Source organism: Cydia splendana, chromosome 17 (genome assembly GCF_910591565.1).
Source record: "Cydia splendana chromosome 17, ilCydSple1.2, whole genome shotgun sequence".
Lineage (NCBI taxonomy): Eukaryota > Metazoa > Arthropoda > Insecta > Lepidoptera > Tortricidae > Cydia > Cydia splendana.
In genome coordinates, this window is record NC_085976.1 from 10,257,508 (window position 1) to 10,284,864 (window position 27,357).

The 27,357-nt window shown below is 38.3% G+C and overlaps 2 protein-coding genes across 2 annotated transcripts in view; both read right to left on the bottom strand.

Moving 5' to 3' along the window:
• Positions 1–10,043, bottom strand: part of LOC134798809 (chondroitin sulfate synthase 1) — a 79,535-nt gene extending 69,492 nt beyond the window's left edge. The window contains exon 1 of the mRNA XM_063771197.1: positions 8,837–10,043. Within this exon, the coding sequence (XP_063627267.1) occupies positions 8,837–9,595 (759 nt within the window). The 5' untranslated portion in view covers positions 9,596–10,043. The remainder of the gene's footprint in view (positions 1–8,836) is intronic.
• Positions 10,044–23,208: 13,165 nt separating this feature from the next.
• On the bottom strand, positions 23,209–26,922 carry LOC134798757 (uncharacterized). The gene is made up of 2 exons (XM_063771130.1): positions 25,163–26,922; positions 23,209–23,457 (listed from the first exon to the last, which is right to left on the bottom strand). Exons 1-2 carry the CDS (start codon positions 26,657–26,659, stop codon positions 23,332–23,334), a joined length of 1,623 nt encoding a protein of 540 aa, XP_063627200.1. The 5' UTR covers positions 26,660–26,922; the 3' UTR covers positions 23,209–23,331.
• Between the last annotated feature and the right edge of the window lie 435 nt (positions 26,923–27,357).

Here is a 27,357-nt window from a genome sequence, read left to right on the forward strand (position 1 = left end):
AAGGAATCTCGAATTGGTCCACATGGAAATTTTACATGGAGATGGCGCTAAACATCGAAGGTTTGAGTAATTGTATTAAAGGCACCGAAGCGGACGCTGCTAAAGTTCAAAAAGCATTAGCACGGATTTGTTTGTCGGTGAAACCCGCATGCCTTCAATATGTACGCAGCGCGAAGACGGCAGAGGAAGCATGGAAAAACCTGGCCAGCGTGTTTGAAGACAAAGGTTTTTATAGAAGGGTATCCTTGTTACGGCAGCTACATCGCACACAATATGCTGATTTCTCTGACATGACCTCATATATAGACGGAGTAACCACGTTAGTGCAGCAACTTGCCGATATTGGTAAAACGATTGAGGATGAGGAAGTCGCAGAGATGTTGCTGAGTGGACTGCCGCAGGACTTCGACATCGTAGTATCGAGCTTAGAATCGGCGAATATATCTGCAAAACTCACGAGTGATTTGGTGCGTACCCGGCTCTTACAGGAAGAGCATCGACGTGGCAGCCAAGACTCTCCTGATGCAGCGCTTACCGTTCGATCAAATGTGAATAAGCTAAGAAAATGTCATTACTGCAATAAGCTAGGCCATATAAAGTCAAAATGCTATAAACTTCGAAACGACAAGAAGAAACCTAAAAACGACGAACACGTGGTGTTAGTGGCAACGAGTGTGGACAATCAATTTAAGGTTAATCAAGTGTTAATTGATTCGGGGTGTAGTTCCCACATGTGGAAAGATTTCGGTAGCTTTATAAACTTTAAGAACCTGTCTGAAAGTGTAACTGTTGCAAATGGACAAAGGTTAACTTGTAAGGGTAGGGGAGATGTGTTTTTCAAAACCAAGCAAGGTTCTGTTACTCTAACAGATGTCATGTTTGTACCCGGGCTCTCAACCAATTTAATAAGCGTTAGTAAATTATGTGAGAAGGCCCTCTGTATAAAATTTTTAAAAGATAAATGCCTTGTTTTGAGAGAAAGCACTGTCCTTCTTAGTGCCAGTGGAGTTAACGGGGTCTATTGTGTGGATAATGAAGGGGTAGGCATGTCTTATGATTCACAGGTAGCGAATGTGTCAACCAAGGAAGTGCCTGTGGACGTGCTACACAAGAGACTTGGGCACTTGAGCTACTGTGTGTCATGCGCTGAGGGGAAGCAAAAAGTGGTGGCTTTTCCCAAAGGGGAGGCCACGCGCGCCAAACAGATCCTGGAGCTTGTGCACTCGGACGTGTGCGGTCCGTTCCCTGTATGCAGTCTTGGTGGATCAAGATATTTGCTCACCTTCACTGACGACTATTCTAGACGGGTGGTTGGATACTTCATGAAAAATAAATCTGAGGTAATGTCCAAATTCATATTATTTAAAGCTACTGTTGAAAAGCAAACAGGTTGTGTTATAAAGAGGCTTCGCAGTGACAACGGCGGGGAATATTGTAGTCAAAAATTCAGGGATTATTTACAGAAAGCAGGTATAGTGCATGAAACGACTGTACCTTACAGCCCACAACAAAAAGGTGTAAGTGAATCTCAAAATCGTATTCTTCTTGAAAAAGCACGAAGCATGCTTCAGGAGTCAGGCCTCGGCAAGCAGCTTTGGGCTGAAGCAGTTTCAACTGCCATCTATTTAAAAAATAGGTCGCCCACAAATGCTGTGCCCGGTAAGACACCTGAGGAAGCGTGGTCAGGCAATAAAGTTGATTTGAGTCATTTGCGAGTGTTTGGCTGTAAGGCATTGTCGTTAATAGATGAAAGCAAGCGTGACAAATTAGATTCTAGATCAAAACATTGCATTTTTGTCGGCTATGCTGATCATTCTAAAGGTTATAAATTGTTAGATCCCTTGAATCCCAAGAAAGTCATTATATCTAGAAATGTTGTGTTCTTTGAAACTGAATTTATTGATTTGGGTAAAAATACTAAACCTGTCCCCGCTGATGTTGTCCATCTTGACTTGTGTAAAACACAGTCAAGAGATATAGTTTTAGTAAATAATGATTTGTGTATAACACAGTCAGGTAATAATAATGTTTTAATGAATGATAATTTGTGTGAAACACAATTAAATGAAGATAATTTAACAAATTATAATTTTTTAAATATTGACATGTTGGAAAGTAATTGTTTAGACAATAATTCTGATGATAAATGTAATGCAAGCAATGGTATGATTTCAGACAAGGACCTGTCGTGGAGCAGTGCTGCTGATGACAGTGGGCCTGGCCAGCCCTCACCATCAGCATCCTCCGATGCCCACATCACTGATGGGCAGGACACACTGTTCGACCCGGAGCCTGTGTCTGACAGCTGGAGTGGTCAGCAATCATCGGCATCATCCTGTGACGTGCGTGACGTTCGAGGGGAAGGTGCGCCAACCGAACTGCAGTCTGCGTCGGCAAGCGAACGCCCCGTACGGAGTACACGCCTCAACAAACCAGCAAGGTACACTGATTATGATTTGTCTGATTCGTCTATGTTTGTCTGTTCATCTCAAACAAATGAACCTCAAACTTATGAGGAGGCTATGTCTAGTCCCCATAGGGAGGAATGGCTAGCTGCCATGCAGTCAGAATATAATTCTTTATTATCCAACAATGTATGGACCCTCGTAGATAGGCCCTCGGGCCAAAATATTGTTAAAAGTAAGTGGGTTTTTAAGATAAAAAATGATTTTTCAGATACGAGGGACGTTAATTATAAAGCTCGTTTGGTAGCCCGTGGTTTCTCACAAAAACAAGGTATCGATTATGAAGAGACGTTTGCACCTGTAGTCAGGCATTCAACCATGCGTTTGTTATTTTGTATTGCTAATGAGTTAGATATGGAAATTGAACATGTAGATGTAACTACTGCTTTTCTTCATGGAGACCTGGCTGAAAAGATTTATATGGAACAGCCAAAAGGATTTACCTGTAATAAAAATAAAGTTTGCCTTTTAAATAAAAGTTTGTATGGTTTAAAACAGGCAAGTAGGGTCTGGAATAATAAAGTAAATAATGTTTTGATAAATAATGGCTACATGCAAAGCAAATGTGAACCTTGTATTTACACTAAGAAATCTAATGGTAACTTGACAATGATAGCCCTTTATGTTGATGATTTTTATATATTTTGGAATAGTAAAAGTGAGAAAGACTTGTTATGTAATTTATTACAGTCAGAATTTGATTCTAAGCAGCTAGGAAATTTAAGAAATTGTTTAGGTATTACAGTGTCTAGAGACAAGAAAAAAGGGATATTAAAGTTGTCCCAATCAGATTACATTAAGAAATTGCTTTCTAAATTTAATATGTCAAACTGTAAGAGTGTTGCAAGTCCATTGGCAGCTAACTGTAAACTCGAGAGACCCATAAATGATAAAGACTGTTTATCTGAAAATGTTTATCCATTTAGAGAATTAATTGGGTGTCTCATGTATTTGTCAGTTTGTACTAGGCCAGATATTTCATATGCTTTGTCTCAGTTGAGTCAATTTTGTAATTGTTTCACTAAAGATCATTGGATAGCAGCTAAGAGAGTATTGCGTTACCTGTCTGGGACAATTGATTATTGTCTTATATTTGTTAAAAGTGGGAATTTTAACATTTCAGTGTTCGCAGATGCTGATTTTGCTAACGATTGTGATAGAAAATCTTATAGTGGTTTTGTGATTAAAATAGGTGACTCAACTGTGAACTGGGAGTCGCGCAAGCAACGTTGTATTGCCCTTAGTAGTACAGAGGCTGAATATCTAGCTCTGGGTGACGCTTGCCGGGAACTTTGTTTTATCAGAAATTTCATGAATGAAATTTTTGAAAAACATTCATGTTGTACACTTTATAGCGACAATCAGAGTGCGTTGAGACTTCTAGAAATAAGAGAGTATTGTCATAAGAAAACAAAGCACATAGATCTGAAATATCACTTTGTTAAAGATATAGTTTGAAAATGTAATATAACAACTAAGTATTTGCCTACAGATAAAATGTTAGCTGATATTTTGACTAAGGGTCTTTCAGGTCTTAAACACTCTAACTTTGTGTATGATTTGAACTTGAGAAATGTAGTATAGTAATCATGCTTATAAACTCGTTTTTTTTTATATAATTTGATAGTGTTCAAATCTTAGTTTCTACATAATGTGAAGTGTGAGGGGAAGTGACAATGTATAGAAAGCTTTAATTTATTTATCCACCCTTCTACATTGTTTATGGTTTAATACTTTATAAGGGCTGTCTGTGTTATCTATGGTCCCTCTTTTCATAATGCACCTGTACTCGTCTGCACGTATTGTAAGCTCTTATTTTATTTAATAAAAGTATCTGAAGTTTCCTGAAGCTTTCTTATTCCACCACACCACCACCACTGCCAGGGCTCATCAACCTGAAGTGATGACCACGACCACTCTGTCAAGAGTGATACCGACGAAGAAGAAGCATATTATGAGTACCCTATACCCAACCTTATCACAGCAAAAATAATAAACACATAAAAAAAATTATGCCAAGGAATAAGAGTGATGTAAGAGTATCCTTTCATGATGTTTAAACACTTTAAACTACGTTTGCCATTTATGTTCACGTAAAGTATATTTACATTCGACCCGGTTTCTACAATTGTCCGACATTTACAGCGCTATAAATTGTAATAAATTTCAACAGAATTGTTTTGTACAACCACTAATACATTATATGTAACTAGGTACGCACAGTTTCAATGGAAACACGATCAAAGTCAACATAATTATTAACTATAGTTGGTCAAACCAAATTTGTCAGTTAATAAGAACAAAAAAATTATACTCATATTTTTCTTTTGGGTGCTAGTACTAGTGTAAGACAAAGATAGTATGATTCTCTCTGTCTATGTTTGAAATGAGACAGTCCTTTGACGAACTATATATTTATTTAACGTCGACCGTAGATATACTGCGTCAAGCAAATCTTGTCAGTAGAAAAAGGCGGCAAATTTGAAAAATGTAGGCGCGAAGGGATATCGTCCCATAGAAAATTCGAATTTCGCGCCTTTTTTTACTGACAGGATTTGCTTGACCAGCTATACTAGATACCCAGTCAGAAGAAACTGTTGTAACCCGGACATTAAGTACAACCTTCCTGGGATACCTACTTGTCAATATCTAAATACGCACTTATATAAGTATTTTAGAATATTAAGCCATTTGCTAAAATCAGGAGTTAAGCCACCGTTAACAACCGATTACCAATATTTATTTATCAGTGCAACTTATCGAAATTTATCAATTTTATAAGGAAGGAAAACGCGAAAACGAAGTCTCAGCAGAGTTGTAAGTGTTCAAATATTCGGTTTATCTTATCTCGACTTGTTCCCTATTCTGCTGCGCGGCATAGAATGATAAAGCGAAGACCGATCGTCACAAACGTTGCATACCTATGATTTATAATACCTACAATATCTGGGAGACCGAGCTTTGCTCGGAAAACATAAAAAAAAAAAAACAAAATTCGCGTTTTCCCAGAGATAAGACCCAGCTAGATCGATTTTTCGCCCCCGAAAACCCCCATATAGCAAATTTCATCGTAATCGTTAGAGCAGTTTCCGAAAAATATAAGTAGGTACGTATACAAGAATTACTCGTTTAAAGGTATAAGATTAAAAGTATAGGTAGGTATTATTGTAACATTATCATGCCTGGCTGTCTCTAGTCAAATATGAACTAAGTATAGTTCTTTTTTTAGCATTACAAAAAAGGTAAACAATCTTGATGTATCTTTTAATTGAAAAACACGTTTTAAAAATAAGTCACGGCAAATATGTAACAATTATAAATCGAATACGATCATTTATTTTCTTCATTTATATTCTTCTGCTTTCATAAGTAATAGTTACTGATTTTTAAACAGCATTTTTCAATTAAAATACATGTCAAGATCGCTTATCTTCTTTCTAATGCTAAAAAAACGAACTATAAGAAACGAGTTCCAAAACCGAGTTTCGTCTGGTGATGCTGCCAAATTATTTTTAACACAACAACGATCCGCCAGACCCAAAAACCCGCTAGTAACTACATAGGTACCTATAGTTTATTTTATGAATGGCACGGGTGAGGATCCAAAACGAGCGCCCATTGTGATTATAATGGATCTACTTTGTGATGATAAACGGAGTTTGAAAAAAGTAGTAACTAAGAAGAAATTCAATCTATTATTAATTAAACTTCTAGAAACGAATGCATACCTTAATTAAAATAACCAAATAATAAAGGAAACAAATTAATTCCTACCATCTAGAAATGTATTTACAGACTACATTACATGTACCTACTTCGTACACAGTGACTACTTAGAAAAACAAAATGCAGAACCGAACATGCGAAAATGCGGCAGAGTTAATGGTTTCACTTCACCTTCTTTTTTAGGGTTCCGTACCCAAAGGGTAAAACGGGACCCTATTACTAAGACTTCGCTGTCCGTCCGTCCGTCCGTCCGTCCGTCCGTCTGTCACCAGGCTGTATCTCACGAACCGTGATAGCTAGACAGTTGAAATTTTCACAGATGATGTATTTCTGTTGCCGCTATAACAACAAATACTAAAAACAGAATAAAATAAAGATTTAAATGGGGCTCCCATACAACAAACGTGATTTTTGACCAAAGTTAAGCAACGTCGGGAGTGGTCAGTACTTGGATGGGTGACCGTTTTTTTTTTTGCTTTTTTTTCGTTTTTTTTTTTGCATTATGGTACGGAACCCTTCGTGCGCGAGTCCGACTCGCACTTGCCCGGTTTTTTTCTCCTCACCTTCTATGTCTGCCGGTTCATTCACTCTGCCGTAAATATTCGTTTTTATCATATTTTCCTTAGAAAGATGCCTCTGCATATGTATTCTCATTTATTCTATATATGTATTCTCATTTCTGCCCTGCTAAGCCAAAGAGCGCTATCTCAAAAGAAAATTCATTGCTAACTTATACTTTAGTTTCTATTACTGAGAATTCCATTTTCAAAATCATTTGTTTTGAGATAGTGCTTATTCAGCTTAGGAGGGCAGATTTATTATGACCTACTGCAGCAAGTTACGCACATGTTGTACAGTCGTATGTAGATAATTTATCTGTCTTTTATCGTTCTCTTCACCCCTCTCCGCGATGTTGATTCTTTGAGAGCAAATCACAAGATAGGCCGGCTGAACCGGTTTCAAGAGACGCCAATTTCAGTTTTCGAGGAGACTTGTTTCGAATTCTGTGCAAAATTCGAAACTTGTTTAAATGCATGTAGGTATGCATAATTGCCATCTAAGTACCTACCAAAGAAAACGAAATGGATCAGTTTCGCGATGGGTACCTATCAAAATCAATATTTTATGTTTATACCTACACAACAATAGAAATATCCTCTTTTGAACTTATTTACATCTTTAATTACGCATATCGCTTTTATAAATAACTGTTTATGAAATGTCATAAAACTGGTCCCATATGTATAAAACTTGTGAATAGATAAACCTTGACATTTACTGATGAGTACCGGCTTTACCTACTGTTGAGTTTACACTATAGGTACCTACCTACTTGATTATTGTTAACAAAACATACATACAACAACACAAGGTAGTTGTAGAAACTGTACCTACATATAGGTACCTACCTATACCTACTTCGTACTACAATTTTATTTCAATGTCAATTGTAGTGAATGAAAATAAATAAAATGGGGTAGCGTATTGTTACTGACGATTTTGTGACTTTTTATCGTATTTGAAGTAAACATGATATAAATAAATTAAGGTTTACTCGGGTAATTCCGAATGTCGAAAACTGTCGGATAATTCCGAAAGAGACTTTTATTATGATGGAATTAAGGGTGATTTTCATCTGAATTTCGGAATTATCCGACATTCGGTAATACCCGAATACACCTTACCTACATACAAACATGAACGCTGAAAACAATACACTCTTTTTCTTTGGGCAGTCGTGTAAAAAAGAAGGAAAAGCATAAGGTATACTTACACCTACATGGTCTTGAAGCAAAGCTTCTGTAAATAGAGGTAGGTATCTAAAATTCAAAAGCGACTGGACCGGTATTTTAGTCGGTAGATCGTGGGTTCAAATCCCGCTCGAAGAAAAAAAAATTGCTCAACGACAATACAATCGGTGTTTAGCTCATATACCTAACCCAAATAGGTACCTACATATCTATTTCTAATCGAGACCATTTACAACCTTCTCAGGTGAATGTTCCACAGGTACCTACTTAGATTTACAACCTTCTCAGGTGAATGGTCCACATGTAGGTACTTAGTACCGATATTAATTTTATTGCAGCAGTAAACAGACGACCACACCACGACAACTGCAAGTACTGCAACCCGCAGCTCGCGACATTGCCTAACCAACCTCGCCACTTTACTTGTTAGGTATTCCATTGTGCTAACAGCAACAAACTTAAGTTCACTATTCTATTCTAACCTACGCACACAATATATGTGACCATTGAACTTCTTTGCATTGACATAAAAGGTTGTTTGTGATTGTATCATTCTTAGATGTGTTACATCAATAACACTAATTGAGTTTATTTCTTTACTCGTATTGCTTCCTGTTAAAGATAGGATAGCAGATTAAAGTAGGGTAATTCTTTTGAAAAACTATTAGGTAACCCGAATTATCATTGAGTAAGTACCTACAGTGAACAATTTGGATGGATACCTACTACCAACCTATTATGCTCAGACGCCGGAAATGTGCACCAAGAAATTAAGCATTCAATTTGTCAAACAAAACAATGCTCGTCGTAAACCCGTTACTCATGCGTCATTGCCTCACGTCGCCAAATCAAGTCATGATTACTGCCTATTATCACAATATAACGTCGACTCACGTCATAGCTCCACGTGCATGACACCCCGGCGAACTTGGCCACGCACCTTCCCAGCTCCACATCCTCGTGTGTCGTGTACAGGTGTTTCAAACAGTACTTCACGTGAGGGGCCACCCTCCTCAATGTCTCCCTCGACATCATCACTCCCGGCCCGCCCATACAAAAGTTCTCATTATAATCCAAAGCCAAAGCGTCACGCTCATCGTTAGTCCCTCTTCCCGCCTGACCAATGAACTGTGGCTTCCTACTGTCCACCGAGCGCAAAAATTCACCCAACTTATCACCTCTCACGTAAATGTCATCGTCCGCGCGCATATACCACTCAAACCTATCACCGAACTTCTCGTACATGTATAACAACATGAGGAATGACTTCTTCTGTGGCGGATAGCTGTCGTCCACATTCCGCAGCGGCACCAGCGGAAGCCCCGGGGCTCGAGACACCTCTGAACTGAAAAACGCTATCCGACCGGGCAAGTCCTGGGCCCACGTTTCCATCACAGCCTTCGCTCTAGTATTCAAATACTGCTCGGCAGTCATCACTCCTACAAACACTAAACTCCTATTGGAGTTCTGGATAGTCTCTTCCGGGCTTAAATCTATTAAAGCCAGCGGGTCTGGCGATATCAGTTTGGCTGCTTCACATGCTTCTATAGAGGTCCTCGAGGATGGCTTTAAGCAGAGCTTGAGGAAGACCCCGAGGGTGACGCCGGCGACGACGCCCGCCACCAGATGCATCCACTTACTCCTGCGGGGCATCTCGACGACACTGCAGGATCAGTAGCTGCCTGTTACCCGGCGTCGACATGTGCGCATTCCAGGAATAGCCTTTTTATCCCTTTTTTGTTGCCGGGATACATTAGCAGGCGGCTTTTTTGTTCGGTTTTCGCTCCCATCGGCGGGGAGCGATCACATGGTCGGCGAGCGTTCTCGTAACACTAATGTTGTCTCACTATCGGCCGAATATCGGATTCGCAGATTTTATCGGCGACTCGGCGAGGCGGAGCGAGCAGCGTAACGCGAGACGTTCATGTTGGGTACAAGTTCCGATAGCGGAGCGCTACGGGCATGCGGCTCGAGCGCGGGCCGACGGCAGACTGGCTTGCTTGTAACCTGCAACTTTCTGTCTCCGTCGCCTTCGCACACCCGGTGTTATCTATCCGTGTACTCGTTCTTTAAACTTTAAACGAAGCGCCAGACTATGCATATTGCCGGCATCGTGGCAATCCTGACAGCTGGATTGTTGACGTCCATCCATCTGACGTCGCGAATGCTGCGACACATTCCAAAAGTGTATCGTTTATCAGGTCAAGTACGACCAGTGGCCTATTTTATAAAGCTACAAGTTACAATTTACAAGCGGAAGTCTCGTTCTAACACATAGGGTTAGAAAGAGACTTCCGCATGTAAATTGTAACTTGTAGCTTTATAAAATGGGCCACAGACAGAAAAAATGTAGAATAAAAACTTTTTCAAAAATTAAGCCACATGTTTACAAATCTCTGGAAAGCACTTACCTACAAATAAGTAACCATGCCAAGGGGTTAAAGTACGGATTGATAACAATTAAATACTTATGCTAATTTACCTAATTAATAACTTCCCATATTAACTACACCCGACATACCAATAATACTAAAACACTTCGCCAGTCACCTACCTGTCTAAGTCCCAGCATCGGAAACATATGTCTTATCCCCTGCTCTTCAATATTGTTCTCTATCTAACTTGTGTGAAAGCATAATGTTAAAAAGCAGCCAATTGTGCCAGATTTCAATGGACTTGATCCATTCATAGCGGTGTGTGACAATGCCCACATTGCCCCACTGTCTGCATTGTTTGGGTGATTCCTAGTAGTTACCAGCACAATCAATTGGTACAGTCGCTGCAGCTTTATGTCGTTTGCAAAACTGAGGCAACTGAGGGTTGATAATGATAACTTTTCTAAGATCCGGATAAGTATAACCTTATTACCGGACGGACGCGGACAGTGCGAAGCTTCCAATTTAAATTTTAACCATAGTGCTTTTAATGACTGTTGAACCTATAGGTACTACCGATGTTAAAAGTTCCACTAATCCGAAAACGAAACAAAATGCAACCCAGGTCTTACCGCATTTCTGGGGCGCAATAACATTTCAGTCACTTTAACACTGCTACAACCACGAACACCTAGACAGTTGTAATTGCAAAAGCACCTACATCTAACCCACTGATGTCGCCGCGTGGTTTTAGCGTTGCAATGCTTGCAATTTCGCAGTGAATATAAGGCTGAGGCGTGCAGGCGTGCTAACCTTTGTCATGGCGCTCGACAATTGTGGTTAAACCGGAGCAAAAGCTAGGCTTTATTTTTACTTAATTACTTATTATCTTCTCGACGTTTCCTTTCCTGCTTCTCTGCTAGACTAACAGCCTATTATGGTTAGCTAGCCTTTTCTCAAGTTCTTGCGATTAGCTGTTTATCTACGTAAGAAGATCTAATTTTGCTTCGTTTAATAGCACATGCAGTTCCAAACCTGAAAATTGTGCCACTTCTACTAAGAAGGAACTACGCTATTCTCAAGAATCGCGGAAACAGTTGATTATTAAGTTAGTGTACCTACACTACACGTAAGCATCCATTGTATTAGTAAACTGCGGACAGGGCAATGCAATTTGTGCTAATGCTCGGGTAAAATTAACGGTAGATGCTTAGTTGGTAGTAAAACTGGAAAGTAAGATCGCCGTCGGTGTCTGATAACAAAGTCAAGAAAGTGTGAACACAGGTAATTCATTCTGCGATGAATGATTACGTGTATTTTTATTATATCTTCCTCGTCTTAGTTGTGTTCTTGCTTAAAGTAGCTTTAGTAACGTTTTGGCAACCTAATCAAAAGAATTAGCGCATGATTTTTACGACTAACAATAATTTCTGAGTTCTGAATTTTTCACAACTTTTTCCTTCAACGAAAAGCGATTGGTAATTAAATCAAGGATGTTGCCGATGCAGATTTTTTGACATCCGCGGATGCGGATATTTACAGGCTCACATCCGCGGATGCGGATGTCAAGATTAGGTACCTACCTACCTACTTAAAAAACGTTAAATATTACATTTTTAGTAATAGATATTTGCAACATCCCTAAATCAAATAATACTTCGTATACTTAAGTTCCAAGAAACTCCGGTTTGAACGCCACAAGCTTTACCGCTAGGCTACCAACTACGCTTCACTTTTATTTTACCTAACTTACCTATTCGATAAACTGCATGAACATTTAAAAATACAAGTAGTGATACAGTAGGTAGGCAAGTGTTACCAAACCCACGTATTTACAAACATTCAATAAGTAATTTAACACCAAAATTCACATCTTTATTTAACTTCAAAAACTTCACAAAACCCTTATCTTGCCGAAACTTCTTGACATTGACCTACTACCGCCGAGCTAGATGATAAAACTTGCAAAATTCACGCCTTATTATTTCTTCATTAAATACCCATTGTAGAAGCAAAAGGGCTCCATGAAAATAGGACCTTATCTTGATAACGGTAAGGTTGAATTTTGATTTTATGGCAGACGTAGCGTAAACGAGTGAGTTCAGACCACGTGTGCTGCTGACACCATTCTGTGGGATCGTTTTGAGGATAAATGTGTTGTTTCAATCAACACCCTCGGATTAGGCTTACAGTACCGTAGCCAAATTGATAAAGCAAATACTTATTCAGTTTTTAAGGTGACGGGGCTGCTCTGGATAACCACATTTCTATAAAAGGAGATACCTATATATTGTTGCAAATGTGCGATCAGCAACGTAGGTAGAGTCAGTCCATGAAAAGTCTGCAGCGGATTTGATAGCCCACGCAGTGCACGTGTTATTTTAAACGTCAAACTTCTATGAAATTATGACGTATAAATGACACTTGCACTGCGTGGGCTATCAAATCCGCTGCAGACTTTTCTTGGTCCGACTCTATATATCATACCTCTAGATGCCACTCTCTTCTCTGCATCTGGCTCTTACTGACATATAAGTGCAAGCAATATAATGTAAGTGACGTTAGCGAATATGTCAGTGTCAAGCTTGTGGTAAGGCTACAGATCTATCAAAAGCGCCTCGAGTGCGCATGCTTGTTTGATGTGGATTGCGCGTTTTATGACGAGCCTTGCATGACTTGCGCAAATTAGGAGAGCTATCTGAAGCAAACATGCATACCTACGCTCTCGCCGCGCATTGGCTAGATCTGCGGGCTTAGCACGGTTGTAGTTATCACGCGGAATAGTGATAATTAAGATAATTTAGTTGTTAAAACGACAGTTATCATCGATTTTATCAACCATACTATATGGTTGCAGACGATATATGGAGTTAACGCAAGCTGATGAAACTGCTCGGTACGGAGTGAAACATGTCGAGCGTTTTTCGACTTAAAATACGTGAGTGACCCGTTCTTAATATATTTGATATATGGACCCATACAACCATTTCCAGTCGCCGTTACGACGCGGTGTTGACACATCTTGTGTCGACACCGTCTGTTTCGGTCACAATTCCAGTCGCAGAGTCGTCGCCGTGTCGACACAGTTACCAGAAATGGGGAAGGGTCGACACATGACACAAAGTGACATAAAGTGTGGTCGCCGTGTGCACACATTGTTTCGGGTTTGCGACTACTTTATGCCAAAATCATTCGTTCATTCGTTCATTTTGTTCCTGTCAAATGGAAACTGTCAGATGGAAAAATACTTAAATAAAAATAAGTGACATTAATACGCCATCTCTAAAAGGGATTGCAAGACGTAATTATATATTGTTTGCATTTATATTACAATAGGACTTAAATTATTATGGGGAATTAAACTGCTCGAGTGATTTGATAAACTAAGTGTAATATAATCAACGCGCCACCACATTGTTTTAGTTTAGCCGGAAATGAAATTGTTTACTTCTCAGTGCCTGTGTTCATAACTATATTATTTGAAGCATTTTTAGTACTTCGATGCGTATACTATACTTAAATAACAGAAATAACGCTTTACATACTACGAAACTTGTTAATTATGATGTATAAATATGGTTTAAGGCTGAGAAATATTGCAGTCACAAAGTAGTTGCAATGTTTCGACTTTGTGTCGACTCTGTGTTGACACATGACACGCGCTGTCAAAAGTAATAACAAAGTTACTGGTATGTTACTGGATTTGCAAAATGGCTCCTTGTGTTGATTTGTTTTCAGATATTCTCAAAGTGTAAAAATGCCGTGGTCAGAGATGGGCATTAATCGATTAACTGTTTATTCGACTAATTAATGGAATAAAAAAAGTTAATTCTCAAATTTTAATCGCGATTAGTTTAGTCGACCTAACATAGATTGAAATTGAATTAATCTGAATATTAATCGAATAAATTATCGATTAAATCTCGATTGAAAGTTGACAGGGGGCCATTTTTGTACGTAAAAATAATAGAAATGTCTTGCATGCAGATGGTAGCAAAACACTTTGTCATAAAAGTCGAGATGGGTGTCGATATATAGGTTTTAGGGAGTGCCGATTTCGAAAATAATGACCATTTTGGAATCCGAAATGGCGGCCATGCACTGTGTCATAAAAGTCGTCATGGATGTCGTTTTATACGTTTTAGGGGGCCTCAATTTTGAAAATGATGACCATTTTGGAATCCAAAATGGCGGCCATGCACTATGCCATAAAAGTCGTCATAGGTGTCGTTTTATAGGTTTTAGGGGGCGCAGATTTCGAAAATGATAACCATTTTGGATTCCAAGATGGCGGCCATGCACTATGTCATAAAAGTCGTCATGGATGTCGTTTTATAGGTTTTAGGGGGCCCCGATTTAGAAAATGATGACCATTTTGAAATCCAAAATGGCGGCCATGCACTATGTCATAAAAGTCGTCATGGGTGTCGTTTTATAGGTTTTGGGGGGCGCAGATTTAGAAAATGATAACCATTTTGGATTCCAAAATGGCGGCCATGCACTATGTCATAAAAGTCGTCATGGGTGTCGTTTTATAGGTTTTAGGGGGCGCAGATTTCGAAAATGATGACCATTTTGGATTCCAAGATGGCGGCCATGCACTATGTCATAAAAGTCGTCATGTATGTCGTTTTATAGGTTTTAGGGGGCCCCGCTTTCGAAAATGATAACCATTTTGGAATCCAAAATGGCGGCCATGCACTATGTCATAAAAGTCGTCATGGGTGTCGTTTTATAGGTTTTGGGGGGCGCAGATTTCGAAAATGATAACATTTTCAATTTAAAAATGGCGGCAATGCACTATGTCATAAAAGTCGTCATGGGTGTCGTTTTATAGGTTTTGGGGGGCGCAGATTTAGAAAATGATGACTATTTTGGATTCCAAGATGGCGGCCATGCACTATGTCATAAAAGTCGTCATGGATGTCGTTTTATGTATAGGTTTTAGTGGGCGCAGATTTCGAAAATGATAACTTGTTTGGATTCCACTTTTATGACAAAATACGTAGCCGCCATCTTGGATTATAAAATGATCATCGTTTTCGAATTCTGCACTCCCTAAAACCTATAAATCGACATCCGTGACGACGCAAGTTATCTTTATTTTCAGATCTAACAAATTGCTACAGAATACAAAGGACAAAAAAGAAGCGAGGAGGTAATGAAACAAGCAAAAATACAGATGATTCCTCGACGCAATTGGGTGATTCTTAAATTGTGTCCAGATTTTTCTTGTCATAAAAGTTTATATTTTTCACATATTACTCTCACAAGTTCCGTGACATTTCGACCTTGTAATTTTTTAAGTAAATGTTTTTGTTTATCTATGAGGATCTCACTAGAATAGTATAATCAAGGTATGTTTATATTTGATGAATGAAATAGTAACGCAAAAAAAATATATATTTGTGTCTTATATTCCTGCCGAAGACTTTTATTTTACCTTTTCCTTCTACACAAGTTTGGCCAAGTAATAAGAATTTAGGGCTCTCAATTTTATTTTGACTTCTACAACAGTAAAGCTACGGGGCCATGTTTGGTATCGTTTTCGTATAATTTCGCAGTACCAAATTTAGTTAAGGTATCACATTGACACCATTCCGAAGTAAAAACATATAAACTTATTAAAATACTTTCTTTTAAACTCCTCTTCACGCTTAAACTGCTGAACAGTTTTAATTTAAATTTGGTACACATATATTTTGAGTCCCGAGACAGGATATAATAAGTTATCTCAAAAATCATCCTTTAAAGGTGTGAAATGGGGTGTAGGGGGGAATTCAGAATTGACTTCTTGAAGTTAATACTGTTTAAGTTTAGGTTTGAAGTCATGTTTTTTCATCATTTTTAACTAAATCAAAGATGTAGACCATCCCAAATTTCATATAAATCGGTTCAGCGGTTATTGATTTCCCGTACAAATTTCCACGCCACTTTACACACCTTCAAAAGATGATTTTGGTTATAAGATCTATCCTATGTCCTGTTCCGGGACGCAAACTATTTCTATACCAAATTTCAACGAAATCGGTTCAGCGGTTAAGCGTCAAGAGGAGTTTCAAAAAAACCGGCCAAGTGCGAGTCGGACTCGCGTATTAAGGGTTCCGTACATTAAACCGACTCGCGCTTGACTGCACATTTCTAATAGGTTTTCCTGTCATCTATAGGTAAAGAACTATTTTGTGTATTCAGACGGACATACATACAGACGCACGAGTGATCCTATAAGGGTTCCGTTTTTTCCTTTTGAGGTACGGAACCCTAAAAAGATTTATTTTTATTTTGTGGAATGGTGTCAATGTGATATCTTAAATGGATTCAGCACCCCAGATTTATACGAAAACGATACCAAACACGGCCTAGCACCTTCACTGATATAGATATATCAAGATAAAATTGAGAGCCCTAAATAAACTTTCAAGAGCGGATATCTCAAAAACTATTCAACATATCGAAAAAATTGACTGAATAAACTTGTAACAAATTAAATTAACTTTCATTTTGTATAAGTGGCCATGTCGCTGAGATGCATAGTTTCCGAGATATAATCGAAAAACGGGAAAATGGGACCTTCAAAGCCCCCTCTCTCCCCCCCGCTCAAGGGCTACGGCCGGGGACTTTTGATATGTTCACCTCCTAACTTGTCAAACCGAGTTACGGAGTCAAAATTTGTTTTACGAGCATTTCCCTCTACAACTTTTGGAGCATTCGTTGCCTGACCTAAGTAGCTTATTGAATTTCTTTAAAAACTTTTCTGTAAAAGGTTGACGGGTGTTGGGTGTTTATATGGTTTCGGTCGATTATTATCATTTGCATTGCCCATGATGACTTACTAGAATTACGAGCACATGAGACACTAATAGTAGTTTGACAAACCTTGGTTTTCAAGAGGTATTTTATATTGACATTTGCTGTCACAAATTTGCTGTCAGATTTAGTCGCAAACCGCACGCAAAGTGCACACAAATGTGTCGACACCTTGTTACGGAAAAGTGTAGACACGGCGACGACACTTTGTTTCGAAACAATTCTAGACACATTGTGTGGACTCTGTTACGACACATCTGACATTTAGTTACCACTTTGTGATTCTGCGACTGGAATGGTTATATGGGGAGTTATCCACATTTGACAGCGGTAGATGACAGAAGACAATTTGCATTTTTATCACCTGTCATGCCATGCGTCACTTTCGCACTTACATATTTCTTAGAACGTGACAGGCAGCATGGTGACAATAAATGATAAGACAGACAGACACATTTTGATCTAGGTTACGTTACACACACAGGTAACTTAAAATACCAAAATGAAAATAACTCTTTATTTATACATTATTTCCATTGATGTGAAGCCGAAGTATAAAATCACGCACCGCACTCTACCAAGCGTTCACTTACAATTCATACAAATCTTACAATTAGTGTTCAATTACACGAAGCTGTGGTTTTTATCATGTTTTTATGTTTTTTTAAACGGTCAAAGCACGGAAATCTACAAATGTTACCGTACCGTATGAGCATATCCGAACTGTTGGTAATCAATCTAAATTATAATTCTAAATTACAAAAAAAAAATTACAAAAATGCCTCAAAATCACGTCTCGTGTAATTGAGCACTCACAGCGACAAACAATATCAATAATAGCATACACCCATAGGGATATCTCCCTCTCATTTTTAATGTGTATACAGAGCAGGAGGGAAAACTAAGTGCATAATATATTGGATATTACTGAAGTTTATTACTCTTTCTCAAAGTACCATGACAACAGCACCCTTATAATTAAAGTGTTAAAGTTCATTTTCTATTTACGCAACTGTCATCGTAATTTGAACGATATAATGTGTAACATGTTCATTCAATAAATAAAATAGCGTTTGCAACGATGTTAGTGAAATATCTGTTCATTTGTTTGTAGTAAAGCAGAAAACATCTCATATCATTGTTACATCTAAAAATGCTCCAATGGCGGTCCCCTATTTATTTAACAGTTACGTTATAGGCCTGTGCACACCGGGTGCGTGTACGTAGACGTGCCGTGCACGTTGCAATATACAGATCCTTATGAGAGACGGCACACCGCTTGCGTGACATGTGCGTGCGCGACTCAAACATTTTACGTCTACGCGCAGGCACCCGGTGTGCTCTGGCCTTTAATTTAATTTTAGGATAAAGGCAAACTAGACAACTAAACTGATTGCGTACTTTTAAAATACTTATAAAGATATTGGTGACATACTTCCATGCTTGTCTATGACAAATTATCCTCGTCCTTTCTTTTATGATTATAATAATAGTCGTGCTAAGTTATATTTATTTATTTCATTTTATACAAAAGGATGTTGAAACCAGGGACAACGTGACTCGATGATGTACCTATGTATAATTTCCCAATAAAGAATTTTACATTCTTTTTGTGATGGAATGATTCTTTTTTATTTCTTTGCGTTTTCTGCTTAACTACAGATATCCATATTGTTAATAAATATATAGACTACGAAAATACTTTTTACATACATTGTATATGTATATACATTGTGATGTTTCAAACTAAACATAGTGTTTGACAATTAATACAATAATTCGTTATCAATTTTACTAATGCAATTTCAGTACATAAGTCCCTTAAGTTTAACAATTTCCCTACAGTTTTGTAAACCACTAAGCTCAACTTTATTACAAAACCTCTAAGTTATACTTTCCAATGGCAGTGGTTTGGAAAAGCTTTTCTTGTTTTTACCTTAGATTCAATTTTAAATGTAGGTAGGTATCTGATGCTATATTATTATTAGAGTTAGACCAAGACACGTCTGCAACGATTTCGATAGCACACGCAGTGCAATTGTTATTTAAAACTACTCTGGGAAATCGCGCATTTTTGGATTTTTATGTTTTCCGAGCAAAGCTCGGTCTCCCAGATATTATTTGCTTATACATATGCGGACCAGAAATAGTTTAATTTTCGTGTGTTGACATATCTCCTAGTGTAATCTATGTAGATTTCACGCCTTGTATCAAGTGAAATACATACCTGCAGTTCTATACAGTGGTATCCAGAATTGGATGTAGAAAATTGATAATAAGTAGTTTAAAATAATCTCATTAATTACACACTTGCAATCGTCAGGTTAATATTACTAATCCCGGATACCGCTGTTACCTTCACATAAAATTGATAGACAGTAATTTATCACCTTTATGGACGAATGTAAATAAATCATACATATTGCTAAAAACTTAAGATGTGCCCCTCGTCTAAGTAATTGTGTACCGAAATGTACACAATTACTATGTTCTGTTCTGTGTTTTTATTTCAAATTCAAAAAGTATTAACATGCAGCAAGTGCAGTAAGTGTTAGAGCAGCTAAGGTGCTCACAATTATCTGGACACGCCTCAAATGTGAAAGCAAAATTATTCAGATATTTCTGAGCACCTTGGCTTCTCCGATATATCTCATGGAAGTCATGGAGTATGTAAGGTCACTACGATACTTCGACTTAAACGAAAAGCACTTCTTGTGTTTCTGAGCTAATAATTTACTAAATGGACGAATATTAGAAATATAACAAAATGCATATCTTCACTTACTGTAGAAATAAATATTGACTATGTACTAAAAATAGGGACTGTTTGGATTTTATCCTGGATTCTTATATACGGATTTACTATTTAGAAAGGATAATAGTTGGCGTAGGCAAATACGGCTCGGCCACGACATTGCGCGCCTAGCGACGGCGGCGACGGCAACCATAGCTGGGAACGAAAGGTCCGATCGCTTTGTCTCGCTCCATCCTATGGTTGCCGCCGCCGCCGAAGCCAGTCTCGCAATGTCGTGGCCGAGTCGATAAACTTTTTGGTTAAAGCACGTGATATAGAATTAGAATGAATAGTTAAAACATTGGTGCACTCATCAAATAGATATTGACGGCCAAAGTGGCGACCATGAGATGGTCGCGACTGTTCATTCAAAGTTTTGGATATTTACTTTTTAGGGTTCCTTACCCGATGGCATAGAGAAATATAGTAAGACAAGAGAGCTCACTATCAGTTTTGGTACCAAATATTAGTATTTTCATAGTCGACATCTAGCATCGAGTAGCGGAATTATCAGTACTTTAAGTAGTAGCAGTAGTAGTACTGCCAAGTGACAATAGATGTAGCACCGACCGGAAAGTCTAATGCTCAATAACATAAGACTTTCCGGTCGGTGCTACATCTATTGTCACTTGGCAGTACTACTACTGCTACTACTTAAAATACTGATAATTCCGCTACTCGATGCTAGATGTCGACTATGAAAATACTAATATTTTTGGTACCAAAACTGATGTATGGAGTGAGCTCTCTTGTCTTACTATATTTCTCTATGCCGATGGTTAAAAACGAGACCCTATTACTAAGACTCCTCTGTCCGTCTGTCTGTCCCCAGGCTGTATCTCATGAACCGTGATAGCTAGACAGTTGAAATTTTCACAGATGATGTATTTCTATTGCTGCTATAACAACAAATACTAAAAACAGAATAAAATAAATATTTAAGTGGGGCTCCCATACAACAAACGTGATTTATTTGCCGTTTTTTGCGTAATGGCACGGAACCCCTCTTGCGCGAGTCCGACTCGCACTTGGCCGGTTTTTTTGCACAGACGAAATAAATAGTGAGATTACCTATTGTAGTATGTCAGTGCAATAAAATTAATTGATAACAGATAAGGGCTAAAGAAGAAATAAAAGGTGATGAAGGCATAAAAATAAATAAGCTCTCTACTTTAAGTAGGCTTAGAATAGCATCTTTCCACAGACACCTGAGTTACCATAGACTTACGGAGTTGTTGATTTCGTAGCTGTCATCTAGACAGCTGCAGTAGATGGCGCTGGATAGCGTTAACGTTATGCGCTAATCGAAATTTTAAAACTTTTGAAAACTCAGTTAATGCGTACGATACGAGTAAGCCGTTGTGTAGCGCCATCTAGTGAAAATGAAAGTAACTGTGACGAAATATTATTTAATTCCGTACGTCTCTGTTAAATCAGTAGACTATGACTATACTGAGCAATGACTGCAAATTTATTGCAGTTATCTTGTAACCGGCAATAGAAACGGCAATCTCTTTCTAACAAATATGTTCCACTTGTACTGCAGGCTACAAGCCTTTAAAAGGCTTCACATTGGATGCGGGTCCTCAGCCTCACACCGCTCCGTTGTGCGAGCGAGTCATCGCTATATACGTGCATAGGGCTGCCTCGTTCACACGAATCCGCAAAAGGGTGATAACCTTATAAAGAGCTGACTCGAAATGTCTATTTAAAAATTGACAGATCAGCACACATCTCGTGCCAGCTCTCATGAATACACCTGGGCTTTACCATGATGTCCTTATTGCGATTTGTTTAGGACCTAAACTGAATTGCTAAGGGACGGAGCTATATAAGTCACATATCTCCGTCCTTTAGCAATTCAGTTTAGGTACTAAACAGAATCGCAATAAGGACATCATGGTAAGGCCACTGTAATTTTTTTTAATAAATGATTACATTTATGTTAATTCAGAAATCTTGTCATCGCTCAGTCTTACATAATATATTTTAGAATAAAAATTATTTCGACACACTACCTACTCTTAATATATTATTGAAAATATATCACTCTTTCGCGTCTATCGTTTTACAAGATTGTCTATCATTTCGCCGAAAAAAATGTTAGTCAGTCATAAGGAATGCAAATCGGTTATTTTTTGTATGGAAATAACCGCGGTTTCGGTTAAAAACCGATTATTTCCATACAAAAAATAACCGATTTGCATTCCCTAGTCAGTCAGTCGCTTTCGAAGATATGTATATGTATTAGGTCACCATCAGAGAGAACAAAAAGACTGCCAATACTCTCAAAAAGTTGTCAATCCTCTAAAGTCTCTAAACCAGCGGTCGACAACCTTTTAGCAGCCAAGGGCCACATAGCAGTTAACGAAGTGGACGCGGGCCGCACTTTGTTAATATTTATGACTTTTTCAGACATTGTCGTAATGTCAAAATTACATACAAAATAGCTAGGGAGGCTCTCGGGCCGCAAGCGAGAGGTTCGCGGGCCTGCGGCCCTCTCCGAAAGGTGTTTTATACGTACAAGTCAAGTGAGGTCCCATATTTAAAATAACACTTTTTGCCGACCGATATCCAAGTTTTTTTTGACGTAATGATAGGTATTTTATAAACGCTCGTAAAATACATTAAATTACAGGCATTTTCCGTCCAACCACTAAACGTATTATAATTAGGTAAGTATTTATAGCAAACAGCCTACTCAAATGTGGCCGATGGAGAGCAGTAGGTAAACAATAATTACTCAATTTAATTGTCAAAAAATCTTTGGTAGGTATCATTGTTACATGCCCCTTCGCCAATCTTATTGTTACGATGTATTTATTTAATCTTTATTGCACAAAAGAAAATACAATCGTATAAAAGGCGAAATTAATGCTATGAGGCATTCTCTACCAGTCAACCTGTAAGCTCTAAGGGGTTGTGCACAAATCACGCGAGGTGTTTTCGGCTACTTTTTCCCCCCTCCCCCTCCCCCTTGGTGATATTTGGAGCGGTTTTTGGCTACCCCTCCTCCCCCACCAAACCTCACGTGTATTTTTTGTTTTTTTTTCATTCGTTCTAATTTTAAGATAAATAGTATTCTATATATACAATACTATAAGATTTACTATAGTAAATCTTGTTTATTTTTCTATTTTCGTAACCGAGAAAAAGTATCTACTCATGTGGTAGGTATTTTTTCTTAGTTTCGTTCGCTGTAGAAAAATACACGTGAGGTCTTCTTATATGAACCCATACCCATATACCCAACGTGATCCGTCGTGATTTTTTCGTGAAATTAAACTATATCCAAATTACTCATAGTATATTTTTCTGTCAAATATAATTATTGGTCACTACTGCTCAACCACCTAAAACTTCTTACGGGCATCCACATATCTTTCGTGTAAATACGGTTTTCTTAAAAACCGTTACGAGACCAAATCGTCCAAAGCCTTATCTCGGTTAAACTCGTGTTTCGCCAGCGCGGCGGACACTCGGCCTTCTGAAAAGCCAAGGTCCATCAGCTCGCCCAGTATTAGCAGACCCTCGATCACCTGGAAAATGACAACAGACGCGGGTCAACTTATGCTGGAAAATTACGTTCGATATTAAAACCTTCAACTTACGAGCCTATTTAGAAAAGGTGCAAAAGTGTAAAAATATCTTTGACGTCGACTGTACAAATTTCACCAAAATAAATTCGAAATGAAACTTCAGGCACCTATTTCACCAACTTGGCAATTCACACCTGCCACTAACAATTTCCTACAGTTTTGGGTTGGTAAATGCAGTGGAATCCGTTTATTATGACTGCGCTTATACTGACCAACCGCTTACTACGACGTAATTACTGTGCGAAGTTTGGTTTTCATATAAAATTCTTTGTGACAAAGTCGGATAAAATGACTTCCCTTATAGTGACAAATCGCTTACTATGACCTATAAATCCTAGTTTTATGAAATTATGTCCGGTTATACTGACACATTCGCTGGTTTTCGTGGCCATCCCCACGTCTCTCTCTGTGAGGACGTTTGGTGCGTGCGGTGTTTTAGTTTTGATTCTCAGTGACAAGTTGATAATTAGTACAAGGTTAGTATAATTCATCTCTGACAGAGGATTTTGAGATTAAATTGGAAAAAATAACAAAAATAAGAAGTTAATCAACTGTGCTTTATATTATGACATCCGCTTAGTACTCGGAGTAATTAACAATGGAGCCACCATTAACAGGCGTTCCCCTCTGTCGAAAATAGGCGGCCAATGGTCAACCACATGTCAACCATAAGGCTTAGTATGACGGATTTGTTTGTCACTTCCCTTCGATGTCATTATAAGCGGATTCTACTGTAAGTTAAATAACAATGTTGCAGCATCAATGTTTACTTGTCGGATCAGGAATGTATGGTAAATGGTCAATAGTGGTGACATTGCCAGCGTTAAACAGGGGCCAGGAGTTACCCGAGTAACATAACTACCCATAGATTGGTTTATAGCTAGTAAATAAATAGGTACCAGTATGAGTATCCACACTATCAACTGACAGCCTTATTGCAGAGATTTAAGGCACACCTATGGTTAATAAAATGTTGTTGTTAGTAGACTGGTAGATAGGTACATATGTATTATGCTAATTAATGTCTCATGAATAGCACAGACAGGGGCATATTCATCGAATTATACCTGTGACCTACTTTCTGAATGTCACTTAAAAAGAATATGAAAACCAGAGAATGTTTCATGTTCAACATATTTTAAATACCATGCTCAGTTAATACGGTTTAGGCCCAGTTCTACAGATTTCTATTATTTGGACTGAAAAGCTTGATTATTATTGCACAGTGACATGCAATAATATTTATATTGCATAACCAAGTATGCTAAAGTATGTGGGGATCTAAAAATATATGTGTATTTTATTGTGTACATGACTATACAGATACATACTAGCCAAAACATCTGGTTGCTACTTTGGGACCAAGAGCAATATCTGTGAACTTTGTTGTGCAAGATATTTTTATGTAAATAATCTTAGCACAATATTACAGTGCAACTATGCCTCAAACATTCTCAGTAAATGGTAGGTAATAAAGATTGTGAAATACTTTCAATTTATTAGATAAATGCTCTATAAACAGAATGGTGAAGTTTTTATGTGCAATAATTTTTACATAACACTTTTCTTAATTAAACTCTGCTCTACTTTATGAAGTAAGATGTTTTGTCTAAATAAAGATAAGGAAATAACTTTGGTATCTCACCTTCTTATCATTATCACCTACAAGTGTACATACTCTAGCAACCCTGTCAAGTGGGAACCCCATGCCATGTATCTTCCTACACATATCCTGGAGCTTTGGAGACAGCTTTTCCAAAGGATTTGGTAGCTGTTCCGATTTCCTTTTGCTTTTCCTTTCCTTCTTTTCAGTGCTTGAAGATGGTTGTGGAATGTTTGTTGGTGCTGGACTTACATTATGAGAAGACCTTTCATTTGCCCGAAGCCTTGCCGACATGATTTCTTCATTCAACTCTCTAACTATGTCCGGCACACTTCGAGACCGTGATTTAATCTGAGTACTTGTGTTTTCATTAGTTTTGTTCTCATCCTGTACTAGATTTTCAGTTGGAATCTGTGCAGGCATTGGTTGGTATTGATGAAAATAATATGGTTGTGGAATGAATGTGGACTCGCTTTGTGGTTGATTAATGTCTGTACTGACTGGTAATGAATTGTTATAGTATTGAGGGTTAGCAGGATATGGATTTGTAGGAACATAATATTGATAATTTGGCATGTACATGTTTTCCATTGGCATTTGGTTATCACAGACATTGTCAGCTGGTACATAGTAACCGTTAGACACAGGATAGTGATGCGGTGTTATATACATTAATCCAGGGCCTTGCATTTGTTGTTCAGTGTATGAATTGGGCAAATATGCAAGTCCCTCAGTCTGAGCTTGGGATGCGCAGCTCGGAGCTGCAAATGTTTGGTCAGATATATACTGTTGTGGATTGCAACTTGTTGTAGATTCCTTCTGACTCTGCAGTATCTGGGCTAATAATTCCATGTCATTTATTGTCTTTAGTTCCACATTATCAAACGGGCTAGAAGTATCATTTTCAAAATCTCTAAATGTAAGGGTTTCTACATTGTGATTATATTGTGGTATTTTCTTAATCTTATTATTAGTTTTATATTCTTGCAATGGGTCAGGATCATCCAGTAAGCTGTTCTGCGGGTAGTTAGCTTGTAGCTGTATAGGTTGTAGGATATTCAGCTCTGGTTCCGGGTTACTGCATGTCTGATAGGTGACTTCGGGAACAGCGGGCTCCGGTTCGGGAGACTCTTCTAACACAGGAGTAATATCACAGTTTTTGTCAGTTTTCTCATCAGGAGATATTGCACTTATCTCGTCAGTACTCGGGTAAGACACTTCAGAGACGCTGAGCTGTTTAAGTTTTTCCTCGGCCTCGGCGGCCGCGATTGCATCCAATTTCTTCTGTTTGGCCTCCTCTAATAACTGTAAGCGATGTTTACGTTCGTTTTTCTTGGTCTCTTTAGCGCTCCGTAGTTCCTTAAGCTTCGACAGCACGTTGGTCTCAAACTGAGTGCAATACATAGCGTTGTCGACCACATTTTGAGCTCGTAGTGGGCATTCGTGCACGCTGTACGGCAGATCTATTCGGGGCGGTCGCTTGTATTTTTCAGAGATTTTCACGGTGACGCCGTCCATAAAATCGCCAAAATGTGACATATCAAAATATCTCCGCAGAGATAATGCTTATAATCAAACAATGAGACGACAAAGTTTGTTTCTATTGACTCTAAAGATCACATCGTCCTTGCTCAACGTCATCACTCGGTAGTATGGTTAACTTTGAATCTCCAACATTGACGATACTGAGTTTCGCGTGTTTTGCATTATCACTATAATTAATTTTAATTAATAAAAGTCGCAATTTTTTTCACACAAAATTCAATTTCTACGTACGTGACAACTATCAACTCACAATGTCATTGCACTGTCAGATTGACAGCAGACATGAACGTCATAGAAATTTCTCACGAGCCAATCAATGACATATCGGCTAAACTATACTAAGCTCACGGACCTAGAGAGTAAACCGGACAGAGTACATTAGCCAAAAAGTGTGTCCACATGAGAAGTCAAGGTGGGCCGTTGCATCTCTTTCTAATTAGGGTGACCATAAGTCATATGTATGTGGGATATTAGGATAACATTGAATATATAGTTTGGCCAGGATCTTTTCTTATTCGTGCATAGTTATAGAGAATCATACTGTATTTTCGCTGTACTAGTATTATGGCCTGAAAAGGGATGGATATAGTTTTTTTCTCTTCTGTAAAACGCTTCACACAACCTTAGTACCTTAGCACTTAATTTAGTTGTTCTAAAAGCTGTTGCTAATAGGCGCACTGGACCACGAACAT

Bases quoted from the DNA above. Each gene is read 5' to 3' on its own strand.
- LOC134798757 (XM_063771130.1), bottom strand. From the start codon at position 26,659: ATGTCACATTTTGGCGATTTTATGGACGGCGTCACCGTGAAAATCTCT. The intron at 23,458-25,162 runs GTGAGATACCAA...GTCATTTTCCAG, and splicing joins TAGGTGATAATGATAAGAAG to GTGATCGAGGGTCTGCTAAT.